Source organism: Zonotrichia albicollis, chromosome Z, assembly GCF_047830755.1.
Source record: "Zonotrichia albicollis isolate bZonAlb1 chromosome Z, bZonAlb1.hap1, whole genome shotgun sequence".
NCBI classification, from domain to species: domain Eukaryota; kingdom Metazoa; phylum Chordata; class Aves; order Passeriformes; family Passerellidae; genus Zonotrichia; species Zonotrichia albicollis.
Genome location: NC_133860.1, coordinates 2,095 through 22,695, shown reverse-complemented (window position 1 = coordinate 22,695; position 20,601 = coordinate 2,095). Strand labels below are relative to the sequence as shown.

Below are 20,601 nucleotides of genomic sequence, written 5' to 3'. Positions count from 1 at the left end.
ACATGAGTAGACTAAGATTGCCATGAATACATGTAGCTCATTAAACAGGTCAGTGTGAGATGTAGGGTTTCAGAATCTTGACATTGCTGAATTCAGAAGTCTTCCAGAACTTTCAAAACTCTCTGAAAGGAAAATGTGATTCACTGCTAGGTGCCAAACCCTAACCTGCCTTCAGCAGTAAAAATGTTTCTCCTTTGCTTTTGTAGCTGTTCCCCTGCCCACCACTCTACATATATGTATGTATAGTTATAAAATTCTGGGAAATAAAGAAATGCTACATCTGGACTTGGCTGCATTAATTGTTGCTTGAAAGCTTAGTTCATTTAAACTTGTCATAGAAACATCAGAAATATCTGTGTTTATAAATTGTGTGTTTGAATGTGTTGCCGTCTTTTATGTTGAGTATTTACAGGCCTGGTTTATATCTCCTTTAGTTATTCTGAGTTATAAAATGAAAGCTAAGGAGATTTCATGTGGTCTTAAGACATGCAGAGAAGTGAGATTCTGAGCATATAGGCAAATCCTGGCTGGAAAAACTGCACAAACTGTAATTCTGGTTGTGAAAATGCTGAAGTAGGCACGGCAGTCATAGAATATTTGAAATGTGTGTCTGAAACACGCCGGAAAAGTAGTCCTCTGCTTTATGACAGGTTCGTGATGAGCTCTGTTGGGCATATCCTGGGCCGGAATAGGAAGGTTGGATTCGATAGGACGGGCAATAGCATCACCTTGTGGTTAGAGAGGAGATCATATCCCTGAACGGTTTTTTCCTTAAAATACTTGGGAGATTGTGTCGTTTGCACACAGTAGAAAACCAACTAACCAAAACAAAGCAAAAAGACCCCAGCCGTGTCTTTCATGAGCAAATATTTTCAGGTGGCTACGGGGATAGTATTAATTAAACAGTTATGCCGCCTCCAAAAAGTTCAGAAATTCTTCAAAACTCTGAAATCCTGCAGGTCATACTGACTTGTTTAACAAGCTTCATATATGCATGACAATTTTAGTTTGCTGATTTTAATTATATTTCCAGTATAAAATGTTTTAAAATTTTTATAGTATTTTACAGCAAAATATGTATTAATTATTTCCTATTTCCCAGTTCAATTTTGTTAATATCTGAAAGATAAACTTGAAGAAATAAATATTTCTTAATCTTTCCAGGTATATATATTCATAGAAATTGTTAATTTTGAATTCTTGATTTACTTATTTATTTATTTTGCATTCTGAAGGGGAGAAACCTGTCTTGCTGGACTTGCAAAGCTAGAGGATTAGCTTAAATTTGATCCAAATTCATATGGACTATGGGGATTTTGTAGCAGTGACTTCACAGAGCTGCAGAGTCTAGTAATGTCAGTAATTCTCCCAACCTGTAGATTAGTTGAGTTTCTGTATGCAGAAATTGACGTGGGGACCATCTTATTTTATTCTACTGAGGGCTTCATATTTCTTAAGTTTTTAAAGTAATTCAGTTTCTACAAAGAGGAAAATCCTTTTCAGAAAAGCAGAAAATGAAATTATTTGGTCTGTGGGAGTAATTGTCTCTCAAAACATCTGAAGTTTTAGCAATTAAAATCATAACAAAAATGAACGTTTGTCCCCATGTCCCCGTTCCCCATAATTTCCCCAAATGCACCTTGTTTCTAGCATTGCCATTGAGCTGGGACACAGAAGAGATTGGAAGAGCTGTGCTCTTTTAGGGAAAGATTTCCTGTGGAGATCTGGCTCTGATTTTAGTGTTAACACAGAAGGTCATGTTCACAGTGATTTTTGGGCCTACAGAGATTTCTTGGTGGTCAATTAAAAGCATGCCTGCTATTGGGTAAACACTTCTGTTGACATGTACTGGCATCTGAGATTTTAAAATTCTAACATCATCATCTGATGTGGTCTCTCCTCCTCTGTTGAGTATTGAGCTCTCTACTGCAATACTTTATCTTAGAAAAAGTACCTCTTGATATATTTATTTGTTCATGTACCTATTTATCTTTAGGAGACAAATGCTGCCCTGAACAGCATTGCCAGGAAGTTGAGGGATATGGAGGCAGAACAGGATGCCTGCAGCAAGATTGTGAAGCTCCAGGCCAAGTGTCTGGATTTCAAGAATACACGACAGGAGTATCTCATCAAAGAACTGGAGGTAAAGCTTTCTGCCTGCTGCTGCAAGCACTGGCACAACTGAGCAGTTTCATTTTTGAAACCTCTGAGTTAGGCTATGAGTGCCTTGTGTTTGATTAACAAAATATGGAGCATCAGTTCACAGGAAAGGTGGATTCAGAGGTGAATGCTGTGAGCCTGACCTGAGACTGGTGTTCGAACTGCAGATGGAAAGAGGTTTATATCACTGGGAAAGTACTCTTAGCAATATAGAGGCATAGAGGGAGTATTTGTGCGGGATTTGTGAATTTTTAAAAAAAATATTTAAGCATGTTAAGCCCATTGATTTTGTGGGAGGAGGCAAAGCTTAAGCCGTTTGGCTGATGCTGTTGTAGTGTAGGTTTGGTGAGCTCTGTGCCATGATTTTCTCTTTAATAGGCCCTCCACAGATCTCTGTTTCTCAGTTATTTCCTTTTGTGAATATGTGAGATTATACAGAGTTTAAATTTATTGCCATCAGCTTGTATTTTAATTTATTTATTTATTTATTTTTCAATTAGTATTTCCCTAACTGAAGTGCTTAGAGTCAACTTCAGTCTCACATACTTGCTACTTTGCTTTACTTGTCCAAAACCAATGACTTCATTTGTATCTGTGTAACTTAAGGTGTCTCAAAAGACTTTTAATATTAATGCCTTTTTCTTGGTCTTTGTTGCATCACTTGAAGGCAGGAATCCTTTTGGAGTATATTGTTCTTTTCAAATCAGTCATCAGTCTAAGTGAAAATATTTTTTTGATAGGAAACAGTGTAGTTAAAATTGCATATGAATTTCTATTATAGCACCTCTGTAGTTACTGCTATTGCTAGAAGCATTTTTTCAATTGAAATTCCATGTCCAGGCATTTACATGGGGATAAGTATCCGTGAGTATAAAAAATGCAGCAAGAACATAATACTACATAAATTCTTTTAACTAAACAAAAATTTTTATTTTAATATTCTGGATATGTAATTCTTTTCTTTTACTTATTTATTGATATGAGTTTTCACAGTTCTAAAGTGCAAGTAGTTCAGATACCACAGGTTGGTTTATGGAGACCTAATAAACTGAAGAAATTAAGTTGTCTTTGCATGATGTTATCATCTTTCTGGACTTAAATATTTTCAAAATGTACTTTTAGGCAGAGACAGTGAAAATAAAGAAACTGGAGGAAGATGCTGCAGCAGCAAGATTAGCACATATGCAATGTAAATCTGCTACAGAAATCATGCAGGTAAACTTTTAGTTAAATATTTGGTAGAAGTTTACAATGAAACAGGAAGCCTTCCTTGCTCCAGTGAAAACATTGAGTAGATTTTTTGCAATGAGTGTCAAAACTGTAAAAGGTAATAGAAAAATATCTCCTTTTTTCAGGGGACTATCAAGTTAATAGAATAAATATTAAAATAAAATGTCACATTCTTATGTTTGAGAATTCAAAGTAGCATTGAAACAGTGAGGGGAAAGGAAATGTTTCACAATAGTTAAACTGTTAAAATGTTCTGCCTTGTATCTTTGGAATGGGTACTTAGATAATTTTGGAGATACAGTGCATACATCCAACTTTTCTAGGTGTGAGATATTAATAAATCCTGAGACTGCAGTTTCACATTTCAACTGAGTACATTTTGGCTTCAAAGCTATTATATCTGCAGTTACCAGAGCAGTTTGAATACATGGAAAAATGTAATATGTATACTTGTATATTAAATTCTTCTGTTATTAAACTGTATCACACAGGGTTTGATCCATTAAAGCAGTTAGGGTTTATTTTAAAAAACAAGTACAAAAAACCTGTAAGATAATTGCTGAGTGATCTCATACTGACTAACAAAGCCTTCACACTGGACTTTTGAAAAACCATATGAGAAAACAAGAAGGAATATCATCTTTTATTTTCTTGTTTTCTGAGTAACACCAATAAGCATTGACACTTTCTCAGTTATTTTCTTATGACCTTCTCTAAGTACAGTCACTTAGATTTCTGATTTGATGCTTAAATAAGTAGTGATGATTCAGTTTTCTTGATTCCTTCTCTACTTCTACAACATACAAAGGAACTGGAGGGTAGCACTCCTTGAAGTTAGATATTTATCTTTTATAGGTGAAGAACTGGTAAGGTTTTCTTCCTTGTTTATGTACATGAACAAGCTCCATATGTGCTTTGCTTTGAGTGCAAGTGTAGTGTTTACTGTTAATTCCATGCTTTTACGAGTCTGCTTAAAAAAAAAAATTCCTCTCGAAAACTTCAGTAATACAAATAATTGAAAAGAGGAAAATCCAAACTCCATGAAAGGACAACAAACTGTGCTTTTGGTCAGCATATCTATTTCTCTCTGTTTTGAACTTTATCTATTAATATGTTTTTACATTGTTCAACGCTTTCTAATTCCATATAGAATTAATAGAATGTATTCAGCTCTGAAAGGCAGAACAGAACAGCAAACAGCAGTAAAGACCATGGTAGTCTTTCCTAACTTCCTTTAACTGCTTCCTTATAACTTGGTAGTTGAGAATTCAAGAACTTGAAGGCGCTTTGAATGAAGAGCAACGCGGCAGGAGAGAAGCTTTTTCAGGGGTATCAAGAAAAGATTTCAGAGAGTCAGAAAATGCACATGAGAGAGGAAAAAAAGTGTAAGTTTCCTTTTAAAGCTGTTGTGAAGTGGCAGTAGACAGCTTGAGTACAACTTGTAGTTTACATTCCCTGCAATTTCCAGTCATCAGAAAATCTAGTGCAATGTGCCAAACCAAACTAAAGGTTCAGAACCTGGCAGTCCATTAATAACAGGCCCATATCAGTAACCAAAGGTATTGTGAATGGTACAGATAATAACTAGCCTGTTACAGATCATTTGCCAAATAAAAAATTTTGAAATTCATAGTTATGGTAGGGTCCAGCCTCCAGTAGTGGTTGGGGTGAGTGTAGGAAAACACAGCCAGCAGGTCTAGAAAAGATGGCTTTTCTGTATACACTTACATTATTATGAAGATGTTATTTTCCACTTATATGATTCAGTTGAATCTCTAAGATTCTGTCAAGAAGTTGTATATCATTTATAGTGGGTAATCTTTGTTTTCAACTTTGGAATGGCTGTTGAAAGCTTTAAATGGTTAAAAAATACTGAAATGTGTGAGAGCGGAGGAAATCTCTTGGGATGTTTTCTGCCCAGCACAGTCTGCTGTGTCTGTGGTAACAGAACTTGGGGGACCTCCCTTTCAGCCTAGAACTATATGGCTCTGTATACACAGGTGTTTATGTTGACTTACACAAGTAGTAGTGGAGAATGAAAGAAACTGTTTTTTGCTACAAGAAAGGAAGTTTGTGGCCTGAGCAACTCATACAAGATACATGGTTAGGGAGATGTTTTTTAGTAAGATACTTAAAACTTGAGCTGGAAAAGCCTTTGTCATCCTCTGCAAACATCAATTTTAAGCAAACTTTTGGTTTTCCTGACACTATGCCTAAATACTCAGGCAATCTTTTAAAATTCTTCCTTGGATTCCTGTCTCTGCTTCTGTCTCCTTTATATTATTGTTTGGCCTTGTAGTTTCCTCATCAGCTGCCTGTTTAGTCATGCCAGGCACTTGATATATCTGTTTTCCTGACTGACACAGTACAAGAACAGATTAAAATTCTGGGCAGTCTGCTTTAAAAGTCACTGCAGAGTAGAGACAGGCATGTGGAAACCTTAAGAGCAAGAACTGTACTTGAAATCAGGATTGATGATGCAAGATGTGACATGGTCTCTCTGAAGACAGCTGTTGTTTTAATTAAAATATGAAGAATTCTGTTTGTTATATTTAACTTTGAGGTCATATCCAGATAATCTTATGAATTGCATGTCACGAGGCTTGGTAGCTGAAAATATAACCTCTTGAAAAATCTTTCTTAGAAGGAATATAAAGTTCTTCATTCAATTAAGAAAGGCAAGCAGTTTCAGAATCCATGTGGTGTGCTAAAGTGGTATCTGCCCAATTCATTGATTATCCTTTAAAAGAACACAGTGCATTTGCCAAAAGTAATTTTGGTTAAAGTATCTTTTTGTGGAAACTTTCCAGTTTACGAAGACAGCGTTTATCCTCTGGTGTGCAATGGAAAGACCAAGTTGAGGAAAGAAAGGAAACTAAAGAATCCCCTGGGACATTAGTGACTCCTCCTGGCAACTTCAGCCTGCACGAAGGCTCAATAGTAAGGAAAAAATGTGGCACACATTGTTTAGGTGTTTTTTAAAACATACTGTCAAAATATTTACTGTGCTGAAGATTTGCTGCATTTGCTGTGCTGAGCTGTGGAAGAGCTCTGCTATACTCTTACCATTTTTGTTCATATGCTACCTTTAAAAAATTTAATACATGAATAAATGTAACAAATGCCTTGGAGAAGCTAATTTGAAAATGTTTTTTTTAAGTATGGGTAGGATATACTGGCATTTCTAATTAAGGCATTTTTTAGATATGGGTTGTCATTTCACGTGAAGAATGTTCTGTCTTTCTACCCAACTTTTTTGTCAAGTTTCATTAGCTCCCATTGTAGAAATGTTTATTTCTATTTCATACACTCTTTTAGTTTTAGTGCAAGTATTTGACTGTAAAAATTGCTTGAAAATTATTTCAAGCTTTCAGATGGAAAAGCAGAGGGGATTTTTTGTTGCTGTTTTGTTTTTTGCATGTTTTGCTCTGGATTTGGCACATTGGATGTATTTCACTGGCTTATTTTCTGAAAACTTTCTCCTCTTATATGACCACTTTGGGCCTTTCTACTGTCTTTACTCAACTACACCTTGAATAACAAATTTCCCATCTTTTTGCATAGCAGCATGGACAAAGGAAAGTTCTTAGCATGTTTAGAAAATCTCTCCTGTCATTGTATGGTAACATTTGCTCTGTTTCTACTCTTAGTAATATAAAATTTTTTTGGTGGTGGCTTGGAAAATTCTCCTCTTTCTCTGTCCGAGCTCTGAGCATGGAAGGTGCATGATGTCTGTTCCCTGTGGACAGGAGCCAAGACCTGCATCAGACAGTCTTCAGATTTGTGGGTGTCTTTTGTTCAGATGATGGAGTTATTCCACACTTTGTCTTAGTGCTGTCCACTGCCCAGGCAGATCTGAAGACAAGTAAAATCAGGATCTTATTTTTTCTTTCTGGGAGAATAACAGGTTCTTCCATGCAAGCAATAATGTATTAAAAGACATTTGCTGGCCTACTTAGCCTGAAAAAGTAATTTCCTCAGGCACAAAAGGAATATATAGAGAGAAAAGCAGCTGTATGCCTTAACTATAGGCATTAATGATTGCTACTTATAACTACAAAACACAATTACAAGCTCAAAATATTATACTAGAAACTTAAAGTGCTTGCTGTTGCTGTGGTAGGAGTTTTCCTTTCTTATTCACATTCCTTAGTAAAATATATATTACACATGACAAGAATTCAGGACAAGATTCCATTCATGATCAAGATTTCTGGTAATGGAAACAGAATTTAATGGTAGACTCAAAATTAATGTTATGTTACTGAAAGGTTAAAAAAAAAGGATTGTCTCACTGTCATATTCATGGAGGTGGTTGTTGTAATTGTTTTACTCAAAGGATTTCAAACCACAAGACTGTCCTGAGCAGGTGATAAAAATATTTGTTTTTGGAGGAGTTGTATTAGTGGTTCCCTTATGAGATCAGGTATTTATTTATTGCCTTGGATGGTTTTGCATTTTTCCCAAAGCTGTTTGTATTTGTTTGGGAAGCCTGTGTGTGATCTTGTTTACTCCATTGAGACAGCTTTGATTTTGCTTCTCAAAATGAAAAAGCAAAAGACTGTAGCAGAAGCTAAGTATAGATAACATTTAATATATTGCTGTTGGTCTTCGCTATACTCATGCTTAAACTGTGTAAAAACGTCAGTGCATTTCCTTCCCTTAATTTTCCTTTCATGCTTTCCTGATCTGTACAGTATTTTTCATATTTTATATCACTTCTATGCTCCCTATGTTCTTTTCACAGTAGTCTGATAATCTTATATTGATCTCTGACTGTACTGATACAGTCTTCATGGCATTTGAGAAACATTAAGATAACATTTCTATTAACTTAATCAAGGTAATCTAAGGCACTTGTATGTACTAAAAGTATGAAGAATTGAATTTCTACTGCATGATGTTGTTACTAAAATTTATTTATAACCTGAATCAATTTATTATACCACTGATTAAAATCACTGTAAATAAATGAGGCACAGCTTGTGGAGTTTGGTGGAGCTGTAGGACTATTTTGGGCGGGTATTTAATCATATATAATCCATGCAAAACAAAATTTTAAAATAATTTAGCATGTGTTGTGCTGCCAAGCCAACTGGACAGTTTTCTGTGTGTTGTGCAGGTGTTGGGGCACAGTTTGAATGCGCCTCAGAGTATTAACATGGGTAAATGAACTGCATCCACTGAGAGCATGGAAATTTTTATCTGTGCCAGGTCATGATTGTGGCCCCCACAGGACTGGGATTTATTCACATACTTTATATACATACTGTGTCTAATTTGATAAATTTTGTGAAATCTATTTTCTTACTTTGCTGTAATATTATGCAATTATGGCTGCAATTATAAGAAATTAACTGAGGAGTTTTGTAAATCTGTGAGAATGAACTTTGAGGGCTTGTTTTCAGCTGCATGCAGCACTGCTACTACACATATGATGCATCTCTTTTGATTTTAGCATTGCCCAGATACAGCAATTAATTTTCCTTTGTGTTCCAGAGGGAGATGTCTATCCTCCTGAACTTATACCAGAGCATGGCAAATGCCCATGTGCTTACCAAACAGACAACTGTCCCCCTGGAACAGTTACCTTGGACAGAGCTGTGTGCACTCTTGCATGAGAATGTTGAAGCCCTGATCTTAAACTTCCACAAGGCTAACGAGAGGGTGAGTGTCCCCAAGCATCAGCTGCCTCTGCTGAGCTCAGTGACATTTGTTCACACTGCAGTCTCTTTAAAAAGGACCGATATTCATCGCCCCAAAAGGATTTGGACACTAACAAATAAACACCGTTTATTTTGGCTTGTCCACAGCTCAGTTTGATGCTGTTGCTGTGGGCCTTTAAATGTGACTGGAGTGTGCATCAAATCTCTCAGCTCCACCTTCTGTGCAGGACATTCTGAAAGAAATATCTGATACTAGCCACAGGGACCTAATTAAAAGACAATAAATTCATCTTACTGATGAAGAAATTCACAGAATGTAGTCATTTACAGTCATAAATCAAGTCTTTATTTTACCATAATCCATTGGCAAAATACGCTTTCTCCAGAAATACCATTTTTAAATTATATGTTTATGGTTCAGATCTACTATTTGAAAGAATGCCAGTGTGGGGTTTTTTGTTTAATTGTAACTTTTGAATTATGACATTTTTAGAAATACCTATTATAAAACATGTCAGCATTTGTGTGAAGGAGGAGCTGTGCTTTTCTGCATGATAATAATAATGCAAGTGAGGTTACATGACATCTCCTCCCAGAAAACCTTGTGTTTTTAGGAAAATAAAACCACCCTTTTTAAATAAGTCAGCTGGCTCCAGAGACTAAGCTAAGAGTGGGTAAGCCACTCTTTAGGGTTTCACTTTGTTTTCTGGTTTATTTTTCTTTGGAAGTAGAAGAGGAAAGGGAAGTAAAGAGAAGGGAAGGGAGTGAATATTGTTGACAGTGTTTGTGGGGCTTGTATCTTTTTGTGCCTGCTTTTTAGTTAAGTATTTATTATTGAGACTGATCATGAGGTCTGTAGGGCTCTTCTCATGTTCTTAGCATCTTTTCTGGGATTTTAGACTTTGTTGTACAAAACTTTTTTTCCTACAGTTCAGTGTGATCTATCTGGAAGTGTCTTGCTAATACTTTCTAGTAACAAAGTGCAAGTGTGTGCTTGTGGAGATCATTGTTGGCTTGGTTCATTCCTCCATTTAGTTTGCGTGGGATGTGCAGTGTTAAACCACAGGAGTGAATCCTTTCATACTTGTTGAAAACACATCATAAACTTATGAGCTATTTGTAAAGAAAACATTCTCTATGTTAGAATTCCCTGAAATTGTTTTAAAACTTAGTAATAATCTGGAATGTCTTGGCTTTTCAAAAAAACAAAAACCCAAAAAAAACCAAACCAAAACCAAAAAAATCCCCACCAAAACCCAAAAAACCCCAAACAAAACAAAAAATGCCATTTTTAATTATTGTTTGCAATCATCACAAACTTCTAAAGGATATACTTGGATTACTGATTTGCTAAAACTTGCTGAATTCGCTGAAATTAAATACAGTTTTTTAAAAAAGTGTTTTAAGTGCCTGGTTCAGGTTTCCTGCAGAGAAGGTGACAAATATCTGCAAGTATAAAATAAAGCACTTGTTTCAAAATATATTTCAGTTTTGTTTTGAGAACCAAGTAATTAATCTACTATGATGGGGTTTTCCATAGTTTTAATGAAAATATTAAAGAAATCACAGTTTAGGTTTTATGCTGAAATAGTCTGTGTTTAACTTAAAGTAAAAACGTAAATAATAATTTCTTCTTAAATTCTTGTCACACAGATATCTCACCTAGAACATACTTGCAAGCAAAAGACTGACACTATGAACAACCTTCTGGAGAACCAGGAGGATGCTTTTAAGAAAATGTCTGAAGAGTTTAAAGCACAGGAACATTTATGGCAGAAAGAAAAGCAATGTCTTGAAGAGCAGTACTCAAATCGCCTTGCAGAAATTCAAGCCAGAGCACAGGTATGGTGCTATGAACTTCTAATTTTTTTTCTTGTAACATTTAATGGATTATTTTAGTAGTTTAAGTCCCTTAGCAGTTTAAGGTCATTTGGGAATTAAAGTGTATTTTTAAACTAAAAAAACCACAAACAACAAACCAACCCCTTGCGGGATAACATTAACATCACTTTAAATAAGAAATAACTGATACTTTGTTGAAGCATTTGTTGAAGAGAATTTAGTCTACAGCCCCAACTGAGAAGCCTGATTTCGTCTACAGATGGTAGTGTTTTTTTATGAGAATGTTAAAGCTGTAAGATCGATTTTCCTTTTTTTAAGAATTACTGAGGGCAGTTGATACTTTTTCAGCATCATCGTGTGTAGAGATTGCATGGAGTAACAATAATGTGGTGTTACCTGTGGATCAATTTAGTTACTTATGTACTGACCCTAAGAACAGTGGTAGATTTCAACAATGTTAAGCGGCTCTGCTTTACTGATACTACAGTGAAAAGTGGTTTTAAAGTGTAAAACTGTCAGTGCTTGTTAGATGAGTTATTTGCAATCCAAAATGTTATTCCACAAAAACTATGCTGTCTTTACCATCCCATTCCTTCACACCTGTTTCAATTAAAAGCATTGTGAATAAAGGAAATAGATGTGCCTTTTTATTTGTGAGTTATTGCAACTTCACAGAATAATGCTGTATTTGATGCAGATTTCAGGGCTGTAAGTCTTTGCATGGTGAAAGCTTTAATTTGTGTAGTTTCATATTCCAGCCTTCCTTACATTTTTCCTTACACTGGTTTTCTGCTTGGTGGAGCAGTGTTCTCTCTGAAATTGGAGAATGTTACTACTATTGTTAAGTCAACCCCTAAAAGTGTGTTGTGGACAGAGAAATGGTGTTGGACCTTCTGTGAGCTGTCACAGTATTGGTGAATTGCAGTCAGAAATCAGGAGTCCATTTGCAGTTGATGATCATGTAAACTTCCCTCCCACCATTGCTTTGGTTTCATATATCTGATTCTGTAATTTTTTACTAGAAGAGATACTTTTATCACTATCATTACTAACAATTTTTATTCCTTTAATGAATCATTTGAATGGCAAAACTAAGAATTTTCTTTTTTCTCTCGTCTAGGTAAAAACCATGTAGTTAATATTTCTTCCACTTTTGTTTGGTTTGTTTCTGTTGCAGGAATGTGAAGAAAGGGAGCAGAAAAACAGGCAAAAACTGTATGGCCTTGAACAAATGTGTGCACAACTGACCCAGGAAAACAATTCCATGAAAAATACGTTATCAAGTGGTCACAAGGAGGGCTCACCCCTGCTGGCAGCCTGTGCGCTGCTGTCAGGGGCCTTGTGCTCTCTCTATGGCCGACTCTGCACTATGCCTTGCCAAAGAGACATTCTCCAGGAACAGATGAACCAGCACCAATTATTGAAGGAGAAGATCATCAGCCTCCTTTATGCTCTCCCTACTGTGGTGGAAAGAAACCAAGACGAAGGCAGGCTGAGGCAGAGGAGAGCCAAGAACCTGGTTTATGTATTCCGAAGAGCTGTGATTGCAGTTCTGGCTGCTAACAGGCTGAGGGCTCTGGCCCGATATTCTTGTACCTTTTTTGTCTGGACGGATGGCTCCAGAGGAAGCACTGGAATTCAAGTTTGTGTGGGAGAATCCAGAGGAAGGCATCCTGTACCACGTAAGTGAAATGTTCTTAAAATGTTATGTCAAATTATGTGCTTAGGGAATAACAAAGAGCAATATTATTGCTATTGCTAGGTCATAAAGACATATTTAATGACATTCTGACAAATATTATTTATGGATTTATGTTTTTTATGTTTCTTCATGAAAGTATTTCACTCTAAGAGCAAATGCCTACTCTTATGTTAAGCATTGCAAGTAAAATTGCAATTATGCACATGAACTCAACACTATCTGATATCCTTGATATTTGTGTTACGGATTTCATAACCAGGCACTGCAGCATCTTCTCTGTGGTAAATATCTTGCAATGTTCCTAAATTATTAACTGTCACCTTTTTTTTTTCTTTTGAAAAAGTATTTCCTCTTCTTTTTGTAATAATTTCTAATACCTATTTCCTACCAAAATTCCTACCATTTTCCACAAAAATTGCTTTCTGATTCAGGTAAAATATTAGCATAGGATTTTGAAATTTTCTTTTGAGGTTATATCTACTTGCCCCTTTCTGTTGCCAGACCAGTTTATACTTCCCTGTAAAAGGATAAATAGTATCAAAAATGCTTTGCCAATTAGAAGATTAATCTACTTTTTTTAAGTAATTCTGGAAGCATGCTTAAAACAGTCTAAATTGTTCTGTCTAATTTGTTGTTTATAGGCTTATTTTTGGTTAATTTCTGAAAGAGCTGGAGATAGCAGTGTGCCATATCTTAGTGATTCAGTTATCCTGCTAGCTGCAATTCACTTTCACAGGTTTTGGAGAGGAAGGAGTTGACTGTATGGAAGCACTTCAGTGGTTGACTAGCTCTAACCTCTATACTGCAATAATCAGTTCCATCTCGGAACTGCAGGATGTTCTCAACAGCCAAGGTAATTTTAACTGTGTATTGTTGTAGCAGAAATATATTTTCAAAATAAATAAGTCAGATTGGTTATATAATTTCAATTTTTATGATTTTATCTAAACTGTTCTGGATCACAGCTCTGAAGAGGTATTTCTGAATATTTATGATAGACACCTTTGACTAGAGATTATATCCTGAGCTAGTCAATACAAATTTTAGTGGGACTGTTTCCCTAAGGAGTAATTTCATTGCAGGATAAAATAATAACTCTTTTCTGCATTCTCTGAATGATCACATCTCTGTACTGTTGGAACAGATTCATTTTCTTTAGCATCTGATAGAATATTTTATCCTTTCAGTATATAGAGCCATGGAAGCTGAAGGCTGGAGAGTGTTTATGGAGTTTATTTACAGTGAGAACTGATACAGGCTCCCTTGGTTCATCTGCATTGCTGCCATCCCTGGTTCTTTATTAAACTCTACTTTTAGAGTCCCCACATTTTTGTCACAGAAAAAAGGATATTAGAAGACGGATAATTTATGTGAATAAAGGGACACAGCAGGACAAAGACAAGGCGATGCATTTTCCAAAAGGCTAAACACTAAATTGGTATAAACGTTGCCATTGAATCAAATGTGTTTAGATTCAGTTTCAGGCATTTTCTTCTTTGATCATGCTGTTTTCAATAAATTGAAAATCAAAAAGCAAAGTTTGAACAGTGTTTCAGATTCAGTATTCTGTGTTTCAGAATATTTACAGGTTCCATCTTGTATAAATGAAAAAGAATGGTGTATTACAAGAAATGGGAACTAATAACCTGCTTGATGTTTCCTTTGTGTTGTTGTTTCTTAAAGATGCAGAGTCCTGGCTTTCTGGACATTCACTTATCGGTGCAGCCAGGAACTGCTTCGCAAAACTGATGGACAACCTGAGCGTACTGATGGAGACAGTTCAACGGAACACTTGTGGGTATAGACCTTACCTGGAGAGGGACTCCCTGATACAGAGGCTGGCTCGTGGGCTCCAGAGAGTAAATGCCCAGGCCCTGGAAGCTGGATTGTATGACAGACTGCCCGGCACAGTAAGCGGATTACAGTCCTCCTTCAGGAAAATAGAAGGTTTACAGCAATGGTGAAGCTCCCTTGACAGCACCATTTATTTTGTTTCAGGCTGGTTGTGAGTCCATGACAATGAAGTACCACTGTATGGATACTCAGAAGTAGATTTGTCACACATTAGGGTGTGAATAGGTCTTTTTGTTTATTGTCAAAGAATTTTTGGAGGAGGGTTAGTGTATCCAAGTAAAATATTTTTTTCCAAGTTCTATCGCATCTTTTTTAGCTTATAAGAACAAATTTGCCTGTGGCTTGACGTAAGTGTTAAGGTTGCTTTTTATTATGGTCTTTATTTTCTCATGTTTACCATCCTTTCTTTCAGTAAAGATAACCTTCTTCCCTTTAACCAAAATGAAAAGACAAACACTTTCTCTCATAATCTTTTATAGTAGACTTTAGGTGAAAATAGTAATTCTTTGTAAACAGAATTTTCAGTAACCCTTGGTAGGTGACAGGTTCAGACTTTTGTGTATGTCTTTTAGAGAGAGAGGAATAAATGATAGTTTTGTCTTCACTTTCTTGGGTCCTAAATATGATTTATTTTCTTGCTAAAATAGCAGATTTTATAGCCCACCAACTTGTTTTTGTTTGCTGACAGAGAAACATAGCAATCTTGCAGCAAGAAATATTTGGATTTTTACGAAGGCTTCATGCAGCAGAGGTAGAGTCCCACTCACTGCACCTGCAGCTTGCAGAATGTGGATGGGCTTTCAGTGAGATGCAGAAAGATGCTGAAGAAGCCTGCAGACTGCAAGAGCAATTAAATGAACTTCAGCATGTAAGTACATTTGACTTGGAGACTCTCTTGCTTAAAAGAGATTCTCCTTTCTACACATTTTTTATTTGTTTTATTTTGGAAAACAAGCATAAAACAGATTTACTTTCAATAGAATTTTCCAGAAAACTTGTTCAGTAAATGCCACTAAACTAGAAGACAGATGTATTTAGAAATACCCTTTTTCCACTGGAGTTTCCTTTTGATTTGTAGAAGGAGGTATCCTGTATAAATTACAGTTTGGTCTTCAGCAATCCGGGTTCTCCCATTTGCTGGAAATGTTGATGTGATTTATGTATCCTAAAAGAAGATTTCACTTCCACAGAGTAAAGTCAGCTGGAATGAACATATTCAATAAGATTGTTCATGAGAAGTTCATGACATATAAATTTAGCAGTTTAAACTCTGAATGGATGTTGATGAATAACATAGTAATGGATGTTGTTATAATAAATACAATACAAATTTTAGTGGGTCTGTTTCCCTGAAGAAGTTACTTTATGGCAGGAGAAAAAGCATTCTCCAACATTCTCAGTAGCACAAATGCCCAAAATTCCCCTGAGTCTTTTGCTGTTGCTGATTGACTTACTGAAACACTGTGGGTTCCCTAACCTGAAGCCGAGTTGGTAGAACCTGTCAGTGTGTCCCAATCCAAACACTTCCAAGCAGAGAATATCTGCTAGATAATGTCTCACCCATTGTCCTTCCTGTTCCTAGCTAGTAAAATGGATTTTTTCTTACTCAAAAATCTCTAATCATCTTCAGTTTTGTTCTTAACAGGTTTTATTCCCTTAGTGGTTTTGGGACAGTTAGATGAAAGTTGTCACATTTTAGGTTGTAGTTGAAATGTAGATGATGACTTTCCTTGAAGAATTATTTCTTATGTCTGGAACAGTTCTTGGAGGAGAAGAACAGTCGGCAAAGGTGTTTACAAGGATTAATAAGCTGTCCATTAAGTTTCTGAATACTGATCTGTGTATTTTTCCTTCTAAATATTGAAGTTTTGCATCCTAGGGTGCTACTTTGACAAGAATAATGAATGCCAAGACTTTACATGAATGTTCTTTTTGAAAAACACAGTAATTAACTGGTCTGCCATTTTACTGTTCAGTGATTTGTCTTGATGGTAAGAAAACCTCAATACTAATCCTAAGCACGCATTTGTTTTGGAATTTGGTGGGTTTGCAAGTGAAACTCACTTAGTGGTGGGGAAAGCACTGAATATAATTACAGAATCAGGCAAACTTCTTTCTCTTTCCAGAGAATCAACCAAGACAATATACACAAGGAGTTAGATAATGCTTTGCAGCGTGAGCATGAGGCAAAATTGCTTCTACAAGAACACCAGCGACGGATTCAGGAGCTGAGTAATACACTGGAATTGCACTCATGTGCCAACAAAGATAGAAGCCAAGTCTCCAATGTACCTCTGATGGTAATGTTATTCTTCTGGAACAGTCACCAGAGCTTTACCTTCTGTTAAATAAGCCAAATAGTGCAGTCCTTGTATAAATAAAATAACAGGAGTAAATACACACACTACTCAGTCTTCTGAGAATTTTAAGCTACTGAGAAAACACTTCAAAGACTCAATTTTTTTCTTAAGCTATGGATGTTTTATTTTTAGCGATTTAAGAAAAAGTCTTCAGTGAGGGTTTGATTTGGGCTTTTTACCTACAATAATTTTGTTTTCTAAAACTTATTTATACGTTGCAAATATACTAAAAACTGGGGGGATTCTGAGTCATTAATGCTAGGAAATTCATAAAACCGTAGTATGCAGTGGTCCAAATCTACTTCACAATAAATTTGTCTTCCATGTTGGTCAGTAGCCAGTGGCATAAAGTGAAGTTTATTTGGGCTAAATAGCAACTCTGCTCTCTGCTGGCAGAGCCTCTCTAATGCAGCGGAGGAGCTGAGGAGAAGAGACCAAGCTCTGGATCACCAGAATAGACTCCTGAAAGACACAGAGCAGTACCAGCAGCGGCTGCAGGAGACTCTCCAGGAGGCAGAACGTGCCATCCAGGAACAGGGAGCAATGTGAGCTCTGGGGCACAAGGGGATATCACTTTAAATGTATAAAAATTTAAATTCCTACTTCCATGGGCAGCGTTTTAGCCCTGGACAGTGTAAGGTTAGAAGAGCAAAGTACATCTGTCTCCTTTTTTTTGAAATTCAGACATAGTCTTCTAAAAACAAAAGTGTTAGTTCAAAATACTAGGTCATACATTTTATGCAGTTATCCCATAATAGTGCTCCAAATGCTGGGTGCTGAAATATCTGGCAAACAAAAGACCTGTCCGATTTTACTGATCTGATATCTCTTTGGCAGATCCTTAAAGTTCTGTTTATTTAAGAAAGGATTGTTAGTTCTCTGTGTTTCCATGCCATTTTGTTATAGACAGATACAATTTATTTATAGTAAGTACAGAATCATCAGCTAGGGGAAAGTCTTCACTGCCAAAGGGACTGAAACCCATTTTGGACCTAGTCTTTCCTTTGGTACAAGACAGATCTTCCAGCTGATTTCAGGGAGTTTTGGATTTACAGCTAATCCCCATACCACTTACACCACAATGTAGAGTGGAAGGAAAGGCTCTGGCACTGGTTTTGAAAAGACTGGTAGTCAAAAGGAGCCCCCATGACTTGAAGGAGCTTGTTACTAACCAATTCTTTCACCATATGGTCAGATTAAAAAAAAAAAAACAACAACTTTGCAGACTTCGTTTTCTAATACTTACCGTAGTATGAAGCACGTGTTATGAATATTGTTGTTCCATGGCTAGGATCTAAAAGAGCTTTAGTCATACATGGGTTCATTTGACCTCTGAGGACCAAAATCTGAGAAACTTTAAGGGCTTTATGCACGAGGGAAATAATGCCATTTGTATAATCCTCAGTGAAATGTTTGCCAAGCTAATGAAAATGACAAATGTTATTTGGTAGGATTTGACCAAAGCAGCTGTCACCTGCAGAAGGATTTGTTCTAGAAAGCTTGTCCTTTCCATCCTAATCACCCCAGTCTATTTTGGACATTCTTCTTTGTGGCCACACATATATCCAGAAAAGATTTTTTTCATGTGAAGAGACTTTAAAAATCGCTTTTTTTTTTCTGTGTATAGCAACTGATTATCACCAAAGACAACTTTCCCTTCATTGTTCTAGCAGCTCTTCACAACAAATAGGGGTTTTTTCTCCCTTTGGAACGTATAAGCAAAGCAGATGAAATAAACAGAATCTGTCAGTGTTTTGCAATACAAGAATATAATACCATCCTGCTAGAGACTTTTAATGACCTCTATATCCAAGCCATGATAGTTGTTCATTGATAGGAATATAATTACATTAATTTTAATTGCTTATCCACAACTGAAGCATCTTTCATATGGAAATGCACCAAATGCACCAATATGAACTATTTTTAGCATTTGCATTGGAGATATGAAAAAGAGAGAAAATCTTAACAGTTTATCAGTAATTATTTTACAAGACATCAAAACCATAAAGTAGCTGAAGAATGATTTTTACATTGGAAGAGCTTCAGTTCTATAAAGTTACTCCATTGTTTTGTTTGTTTCTTTTATGATAGAGATGAAGAGTTGATCATTAATCATGTGAAAGCTGTGGAGGCCACCCTGAATGAGGTAAGAATTTGAAGTGCTCCCTCTGACTTGTGTTCCAAACATGCCAAACCCTTAGAACTGTTTATCCTCAGGGGAGGAGAAAAGTTGTTGCAAAGCAACTTCCTTTCCTTAGAGTTGAAGTTTCCTCCCTCAACTTCTACCATCTTAAAAACTACAGTGGAATAAAATGCAAGTTTGTAGTATAACAAAACTTGTTCTAAATGTAGAAGTTATGACAAAATTCACTTTCCTTCCCTTGCTGAGCACTATTTCTGGTTGCCAAGACTAATGCAACATACAAAAAATTGTGATTGTTGTGGTTAACCCTCTACTGAATAATGAGAGATCACATACTTGGTGGCCATAAAACATTTGGCTTTGTGTCTGCTACTTTAACGTCTGAAACATTATAAATAGGAAAAGAAAATGCAGGAAGTCATAATCTGTGGTCAGAAACTTCCATGGTATTTTTTTAAAGCTCATTTTAAATCTAATAATAATCTCAAGTTTTCTCTCTGACTTGTGCAAGTGTAGCCTGGTATAGGACTATTTGAAGGTCCAACAAAGCTGTACATATTAATTATTTAGGAGAAAGGAATATTTTCAACTGTAGCTCTGATGGTGGATGGTTTTATAACTGCTTTTAATCTACAGCAGCGCTAAGCAAAAGAAATGTTTTCATTACCTTGGAGTGTCGATTTCCCTTACTACATCTTTAATTCCTAGCAAAATGGGAATCTCTTCTTTATTTTACTGTCTGTATTCACCAAAACTGTTGTTAACTTTATTTTCAGATACCTTTTTCAAGTCTCTTTCCTATAATGTTCATTGAAAGTGACAGAACCTAAACTGCGTGTTTCACTACAGCAAACTGTGCTGATAGGAAATTTCCTTTGTGCCACCACCATCTTCATACTGACTTCTTTCAAACTTTGGAAGTGAATGTCATGCAGCAACTGCTGTGTTTTACAGTAATACGTACGTCGTGCCATGTTCTTGGCCTTTCTCTTTTCAGGGCAGGGTAGTTTGTTTTCTTTTTTTTTTTTTGGGGGGGGGGTTTTGGTAGCATTCTCTCCTAGCACTGTGAATGAGAAATTTATTTGCAATGAAAATTCAATCAGTCGTACTTTATTCATGTATGTTAGGTCCAGTGATTAATGCAAGTCCCCTCAACGGGCTCAAGGGGACACAGTTCATCCCCGCTGGTGTGTCTGAAGGAGAATAACCACTGATGCTGGGGTATTTTCCCTTTAGGTCAGAGAAGAGGCTGTGGCATCAGATGCTGCAGCAGCCATGCCACTCCCCAGCCTGAAGACCCTTTCAGAGGAAGCAATGAGAGACAGGCCAGAGACTAGCTCATTCCAGGTTAGAATCTAAAACCAATCCTGTTGGGTTTTTTTTTTATTATTTTCTTTCTTTTTTTTGCATCTGAGCTACAACAGGCAGACAGATTATGCTCTGAGCATGTGGAGAACAAGTATTGCAGTCAACAGTTCAAAGAATTTCCATGTATACTCTTGCACATGGTATTTCAGAGATAATGTCAGCTTTCAGTTTTGCAGTTACAGTATTAAATAACGGATGGGAAAACAAACATGGACAGAAATATATATATTTGGAAATTAATATCTCTCTATCCTCCTCACTTTTTTTCCCATT

General features: G+C 36.3%; 1 protein-coding gene across 1 annotated transcript in view; it reads left to right on the top strand.

Moving 5' to 3' along the window:
• LOC102066228 (coiled-coil domain-containing protein 171-like) overlaps positions 1 to 20,307 on the top strand; it is a gene marked incomplete at its 3' end in the record, with an annotated part of 31,148 nt that extends 10,841 nt beyond the window's left edge. Inside the window, exons 5-17 of the mRNA XM_074533026.1 lie at positions 1,997 to 2,143; positions 3,283 to 3,375; positions 6,201 to 6,330; positions 8,890 to 9,057; positions 10,710 to 10,898; positions 12,076 to 12,580; positions 13,337 to 13,453; positions 14,284 to 14,510; positions 15,143 to 15,322; positions 16,581 to 16,754; positions 17,211 to 17,359; positions 18,909 to 18,963; positions 20,197 to 20,307. Of these exons, the coding sequence (XP_074389127.1) occupies positions 8,896 to 9,057; positions 10,710 to 10,898; positions 12,076 to 12,580; positions 13,337 to 13,453; positions 14,284 to 14,510; positions 15,143 to 15,322; positions 16,581 to 16,754; positions 17,211 to 17,359; positions 18,909 to 18,963; positions 20,197 to 20,307 (1,869 nt within the window). The remainder of the gene's footprint in view (positions 1 to 1,996; positions 2,144 to 3,282; positions 3,376 to 6,200; positions 6,331 to 8,889; positions 9,058 to 10,709; positions 10,899 to 12,075; positions 12,581 to 13,336; positions 13,454 to 14,283; positions 14,511 to 15,142; positions 15,323 to 16,580; positions 16,755 to 17,210; positions 17,360 to 18,908; positions 18,964 to 20,196) is intronic.
• Positions 20,308 to 20,601: the final 294 nt, after the last annotated feature.